Source organism: Pinus tabuliformis, chromosome 3_1 (assembly GCF_031772625.1).
Source record: "Pinus tabuliformis cultivar Carrire ecotype Pingquan chromosome 3_1, CPIR1, whole genome shotgun sequence".
Taxonomy (NCBI): Eukaryota; Viridiplantae; Streptophyta; class Pinopsida; order Pinales; family Pinaceae; genus Pinus; species Pinus tabuliformis.
Genome location: NC_142301.1, coordinates 712682719 through 712689900, shown reverse-complemented (window position 1 = coordinate 712689900; position 7182 = coordinate 712682719). Strand labels below are relative to the sequence as shown.

Sequence of the window (7182 nt, the reverse complement as noted above, 5' to 3'; positions counted from 1 at the left end):
TGGCTCGCAGGACATGGGAACTAACAAAACATTTTGAAGATGGAGCCTATGAGGTCTACCACAGGACTTTCATTGAGGATGGCAACACCGACTATAGATGCAGACCAACAATCTTTTGTTTTTTTGTTTATTTGCACTGATATTTATCATCCTCACATTTGACATGACCATGGGGCTACTCACACAACCCAGTTTTCCATTTTATGCAACACTCTAGAAGATCATTACTCAAAGGACTCGTATTTCAACATTGTTTTCAATAGATACTCTTATAGTTATCTCAAATATGAATTGTAATAGCAACACCATCAACATAACTTCATTTTTAAAGATTATTATCTATCAAACAAATACATGCATAACATGTATTAGCAAAATGTAATTTGTTTAGCAAAATGTAATTTGTTTTCTAACTCTATGGAAGAAAAAATAAATGAAATAACCCTTTTCTAAAAAAAAATTAGTCAATTTTATCTAACATTTAGTAGACATTCTAAAAATTAGACAAGCCCCTCTCTCCCTATATAAATTAGTGTACTTCCTTATTAAAATCTATATTTACAAGTTTGATTTGATTTAACACATCTTAAATTTAAAATAAGTTTAAAAAATTAAAATTGAAAACCAACTCTTGCTCTTCTAATTTTAAGAATCATTTCAAAATGGGGTCGTCTACCAAGGCGGAGGAATTGGTCAAAAGTGGCCGGAATTCCGGCAAAAAATTTCAAAAAATCTTGTAGACACAGTGTTTGAATCGTGTTTTTGATGGTGGAAATAGGTTCAGCACCATCAAAAACGTTTAGGACACCTAAAATTTTGAAGTTTAACAACTATAACTCAGATTTAAAAAAATCCTTACCGGATTTTCTCTAAATATAACTGGAATTTCCAACGCAATTCCTAAGGCTGGTTAGACTACGGCTTTGAGAAGCATTAGCGATTGATGTCCAAGTAGGCCCCTTTGGAAATCATTTTAAAAGCAAAGATAGCGAAGGGGAACGAAAGGACCCTCGGAATCTTTTGAACAGTAAGGATAGGACTGTAAGGTGATTTATGGATATGTTGTGTTTTATTATTCAGACATACCGTAGAGAAGAAATGCATTCGACTTTCACAGAAATCTCGCGCAGAGGCAAAGGCCCAGAAATCCCTTGTAAAGAGTAATATCAATTTCTTTCGAAATAGGCAACCATTTGTTCGAATCCTCCTACTTTCAATCTACTGTGAGAGAACTTTATAAAAAATGGGTGTCACTGTGGACAAGATTCGTCATGGCAAATGGAGCGGTTGGATGGCGCTAGTCGGAGTGCTCCTGAGTTTATTGCCTCTTATGACTGCTCAAAAAGGTATGTACCATAAGAAACGTGTCATGAGTGCCGTCTTACCCGTTGGAATTTCTCTGTTTTGTCTACTTTGCGTACAGCAATTTTATATCTCGTCATATTATGATATTCATGGTATTGTTTTATTAAGTAATTTCTGGTCGTGTGTAAGGATTTTTGAGTATCGACTGCGGAGGGAAAACGAACCGAACTGCAGAAAACAATATAATGTGGGTCACTGATGATAATTATATAGACGTGGGTCACAGAGGAGAGATCGGGAACGCTAGTGCTTACGGTTCTTACTTGCACACCTTGCGAGTTTTCCCAAAGCCTCTCAACAAGTCTTGCTATCAGTTGCCTGTGGTCCCTGACGTGCCTCATCTCTTAAGATTATGGTTTGCAGTTGGAAATTACAGTGGATTCAAAAAACTCCCCAGCTTCGCTTTCTCTATTGAGACAGAGGGTATGTTAACTATGGGAAACGTAGCGGTCTCAGATAAATATGCATTTTATAATGAAACAATATTGGTTAGCTCTGGCAGATTGCTGTACGTTTGCTTGATCAGAACCTCGGAGTCTGATGATCCCTTCGTCTCTGCTATCGAGTTGAGGACGCTTCAACAAGGCATGTATGGACAGGCTAAGCCAGGAACAAGGTTGATGCTAGTATGGAGATATGATGCCGGTGGAAATATTACCATTAGGTGAATATTTTAACTATAGATAGTTTTCTGTTGAAATCTGTTAGTGATAATTCTTTTTTAAGTTAGAGTTATAGGGATTTGAACTTGTGATTTATAGCCAGAATAACTTAACAATCCACTTATTCATTGTCTATCTAAAGCACACTTATAATTTTTTAAGTTAGATTTATAGAGATTTAAATCTATACCTTATCTCAAGAAATAACTTAACAATGCATTCATTCACTGTTTATCCAAAGCACACTTATATGACTTACCATGTATGAAGTATCCAAAGCACACTTATGATTTTTTAAGTTAGATCTATAGAGATTTAAATATATGCCTTATCGCAAAAAATAACTTAATAGTGATTCACTGTCGGTCCAAAGCACACTTATAGCACACTTATATGACTGGCCATGTATGAAGTTTCAAGGTTTTCCTAATATTTTTGGTAATGAGTGAGCTGAATGGTTTTGTATGGTAAATTAAACAGGTATCCTCAAGACATGTTCGACCGGATCTGGGATTACGAATTGAGAGTAACTTTTGACAATCATTATCCTGTACAGCCTGTGAATTGTCAAGAGACCATTTCAACCAGCAATACCACAGAACTTCCTCCAAGTGCTGTGATGCAAACAGCGGCGGTTATTATTGACACGGCAAGTTGGTTCGATGTCGGATCGACTAATGGTCATAGATTATTATTGCTGTTATATGTTGCAGAGATCGAGCAGCTAAATATGTCTGAACATAGATCCTTTTATGTGACAATAAATGATGAGAAACGGTCTGAGGCCATTACTTCTCTGAGCGATTATTCTACCCGGGAGCTAAAATTTATATCCAATCCAACAGATGATTTCGATTTTGCCTTGGTCAACACTATGGATGCAACCAGTGATCCCATAATGAACGCCTTTGAGGCTTACGAAATAATTGACACCCAACCAGCCACATATGCAGAAGATCGTAAGTTACCTTCTTAATGTTTTGAGACTGGAATCGTTGATATTATGATCCGATTTCTAATCAAGATGTTTTTACAATGCAGATAAAGCTCTGGAGGCTATCAAAACCAAGTTTGGCATAAAGGATTGGATTTCCGATCCTTGCTTTTTGATTCCGTGGAAAGGACTTGTCTGTGAAAACAGTACTTCGCCCATAAGAATATCCGGAATGTAAGTTCAATTTTTCGATTTGTTCACAGTTGAAATCATAACATAATACTGATGAGATTCATACCGTGAAATTGTATGTTGACAAAAATCGTATCGTTACCAGCGATTTGTCAGGAAGGAATCTTGGAGGATTGGTGCCTAATGATATTGGACAGTTGACCGCATTAATTAAAGTGTAAGCAGGTTTTGACTTGGAATAAATACTTGTGAATGGGATGACAATTTGTGTTTGAAGATTATGTGGGATAATAATCATGTGTGAAGCATTTTACCCACTGGTTTGAAATTAGCAGGTCGTTTGACAATAATCATTTGATAGGGCCGTTGCCAAATTTGTCGACTTTAATCAAGTTGGAGAGACTGTAAGTTTCTTTTCAACATTCAACTTTTAGTTGTCTGCCTTCCTTTTTTTGTATTGAGCCAATGCATTTTCAAAAATTGAAAATTTAATTATAATTTGTATATTATGTAGATATTTACAAAACAACAACTTGAGTGGTACTCTTCCCAACTGGCTATGTGAACTTAAAAATCTAAAAGAATTGTACGTCCCCTCTTTCTTCCTTTTCTGTTTATCTTTTCGCCATTCTTCTTCAAAGTTTAGTGAAATTAATCAGTAAATTTCATACCCTAATTCTTTTTCACAGTAATATAGAAAATAATAATTTCAGTGGTGTAATTCCTGCCCAACTTCTCAATGGTTCGTTGAAATTCAGGTAATCATATTTCATTTTGTATTCCTTATGTTTTGACACAAATCCGATTTGAGGTTTCATATATATATATATATATTTATAAGAAAAGAATGTCGTAGACAATAGTAATCTATCCAGTTAAGATTTTGATTAATCTTGTTGGAGGACGGTCTTAAAAAATAATTTTCTTTGGCATGTTGCAGTTACTGTGGAAACCCTTACTTACTTATACGTAAAGGGGAATGCATAATACATAAAGGGGAACGCATTCTACATCACACAAACAAGAATAAATTGAGGATCGTCCTCGGAATAACGCTCAGCGGATTTCTAATCCTCGCTTTAGCGTTCATAGTGGCTATCCTTGTGTATCGCAATAAATTCAAGAGAAATGAACACGGTGTTGGCAATGAAAGAAGTGGGACTCAAAAGGAACGAAGTTCTGTCTTTTCACAAGGTTAGCAAATACTATCAAATAGTAGATATGTTGTAATAATATAAAATATTATGGCCGTAGTAGTCCCTCTCATGGAATCATGTGAATGATTTTTGAGCTTTGATTCTCATGAATTTGACCTCCCCTGAATCGATTGCAGACCACTCAATGGTTGTGGTGCCAAATCCAACAAAATCTCGTGTGTTCACTCTGGAAGAGATGATAGCGGCCACACAAACTTTTAGTCGGGAGATTGGACGAGGGGGATTTGGATCGGTGTTCTTAGGCGAATTGCCCCGAGGAAGAAACATAGCAGTAAAAGTGCTCTCGCAGTTCTCCCAACAGGGAATTCAAGAGTTCCTGAATGAGGTGATTCTCATATATTTCTTTAATTATATAATACGCTTTAATTTGGATGATGTAACAATGTCTAACCACACAGTTTTGGTACTATATGTATTTATAATTCATGCATGTTATTTTACTCTATGAATGCAGGTTGATCTTCTTTCCAGAATTCATCATAGGAACTTGGTATCTCTACTGGGTTATTGTAACCAATCCAAAGAAGTTATGCTTGTCTACGAGTACATGCCGGGAGGTTCCCTAAAGGATCACCTTTATGGTAAATACTTCAGCTGTCGATAGAATAGACAAGGTAGCCAACACGCATTTACTTCTGTTATTTTCTTTACCAGGTCCCGGCGCACGACATTCCAATCTAAATTGGAGAACCAGGCTCAAAATAGCTTTAGATGCAGCGCAAGGTAGCTATTTCTCTTAATTACTTTAATGCTCAGGACATTTTTATGACCTGAACGCCAGTTATTAAGTATTGCTTGATGGACAAATAATACTTAAACCCCATATCTGACGCTAACCACTGGTGGGTTTCTATTCAAAGGACTGGAATACCTGCACGTAGGTTGTGCCCAAAAGATAATTCACAGGGATATAAAGACCGCCAACATCCTTTTAGACAGCAATTTTAATGGAAAAGTAGCTGATTTCGGTCTTTCAAGGACAACAAACCATGGTGAGGCTACTCATGTTACCACTGCAGTGAGAGGAACATTCGGATACCTCGATCCCGAGTACATAACTTACTCTTTTTGCAATATTCTTTATGTTTAACAAATTAAGTTCGAGTACTGCCAATTTTTCCATCATGCGTGAGAAGCTTTCTTTAAATTTTTGGTCGCGCCCAGCTTTCAATTAAATATTAAGAGGACAGAAATTTTTATTTTTTTATATGTCAGTTTACCAGGGGATATTTTCACAGGTACTACAACACTCAAATGTTAACGGAAAAGAGTGATGTTTATAGTTTTGGAGTGGTTTTGCTGGAAATCATATCGGGTAGACCGCCCATAGATCCAAAACTAGTTGAAGAGGAAGTAAACATCATTCACTGGGTAAGGATTCGTATCATCAACCACCAAAATAAGAATATTTGTAGTGGCTGTTCGGGTAGACACTAACAATAATTATTGGCATATTTACAGGCAACACCGTATCTGTTAGAAATAGATGAAACTGGTGGCACAATCACAGAAATCATTGACAAGATGTTGGGCGAAAGTTACGACATGAAATCCATGATTTGTGTTGCCAACGTAGCGATGAGATGTGTTCAGGCTGGACGCTCCTGTAGACCTAGCATGAGTGAGGTAGTGGCAGAGCTGAAAGAGGCCATAAAACTTGAGGACTTGTTGGCCGGTCAGGTGGATTCCAGTGAACGCGAAGGAATGGAGTGGAGCGATGACAGCTGCAACATTTCTAAAGTGGGAAGATAAGTTATCAAGCTGTTGATGTAGATAACTGGAATCTGGCGTCGGAGTAAAACCTACCAGATGTCATGATGACATAATTTTACATTTTGGCCTCTTTTTTACGTGCTTTGGGTCATATTAAAAATAACTCTGAAGCCCGAAAAAGGAAACGCCGAGATGGACTGGAATTGTCAGGTTGATTTCTGTATATTAGGATAGAATATGAATTGGAATGCGGTTGTTAACAACTGGATTGATGAGTTCAAATTATGTAAACAGATCATGGCTTTAACGTTATATTATTACCCTACAAATTATAATTTTATTTTAACATATATAAATATAAATCTCGGCAGCGCCTAACCAGCCATATATCGCGTATTCAATGCACCCGGAGATGCATGAGAGATAATCCGTTAACACACGAATTTGAAAACTGGTCACTAAATAAAAAAAGGCAATTTGCGTGTTAACGGGCTATGTCCGGTGCATTGAATACGCGATATATGGCTGGTTAGGCGCTGCCATAAATCTCAATGATAAAGATTTATTTATTTTTATTTTATCAAAGAAATTTTAATGGGTAAATAAGTTTTTATAATAGGAGTATATTATGACTTATCATTATCATATAAACCATTTTATATGCCATAATAATTTTTTAATTCGTCAATTTAATTAAAAAATTAAAAAGGGTATAACATTTTTTAATTTCTCAATTTAATTAAAAATAAAAAAAGCATAATATTGTTGAGAGAAATTTTAATTTTTAATTTATGATGTTGGAGATATTAACTCTTATTTGTCTTCTAATTAATATGTAATATTCATCATTTTGAATAATATTATAAGTTAATTGGATCTAAATCCTCTATTAGTGTATAGTTGAGATAGTCTTTCAACTAAATAAATTGTGTAACTCATAAAGTTTATCTATTTTAAACAAATCTTAATGTATTTATATATAATATCTTTGATTAAATAAAATATATAATATAGTTTTAAGGTTCAATAATTTTAAATAAGACTACTATTAAAAATATTCTAGAATATTTTGTGAAGGCTAAATCCTTACTATCTCACT

General features: G+C 35.4%; 1 protein-coding gene across 1 annotated transcript; it reads left to right on the top strand.

Moving 5' to 3' along the window:
• The first annotated feature begins 1098 nt into the window (after window positions 1-1098).
• Window positions 1099-6378, top strand: LOC149189234 (putative LRR receptor-like serine/threonine-protein kinase At5g48740). Its single transcript, XM_089413167.1, has 15 exons — window positions 1099-1346; window positions 1495-2029; window positions 2508-2986; window positions 3069-3195; window positions 3299-3370; window positions 3489-3557; window positions 3668-3739; window positions 3843-3911; window positions 4094-4347; window positions 4487-4695; window positions 4825-4951; window positions 5025-5093; window positions 5231-5420; window positions 5609-5741; window positions 5832-6378. The coding sequence occupies exons 1-15, from the start codon at window positions 1244-1246 to the stop codon at window positions 6120-6122; spliced, it is 2799 nt and encodes a 932-aa protein (XP_089269293.1). The 5' UTR covers window positions 1099-1243; the 3' UTR covers window positions 6123-6378.
• Window positions 6379-7182: the final 804 nt, after the last annotated feature.

Bases quoted from the DNA above. Each gene is read 5' to 3' on its own strand.
- LOC149189234 (XM_089413167.1), top strand. From the start codon at position 1,244: ATGGGTGTCACTGTGGACAAGATTCGTCATGGCAAATGGAGCGGTTGG. The intron at 2,987-3,068 runs GTAAGTTACCTT...TTTACAATGCAG, and splicing joins AGCCACATATGCAGAAGATC to ATAAAGCTCTGGAGGCTATC. The intron at 4,952-5,024 runs GTAAATACTTCA...TTTCTTTACCAG, and splicing joins CCTAAAGGATCACCTTTATG to GTCCCGGCGCACGACATTCC.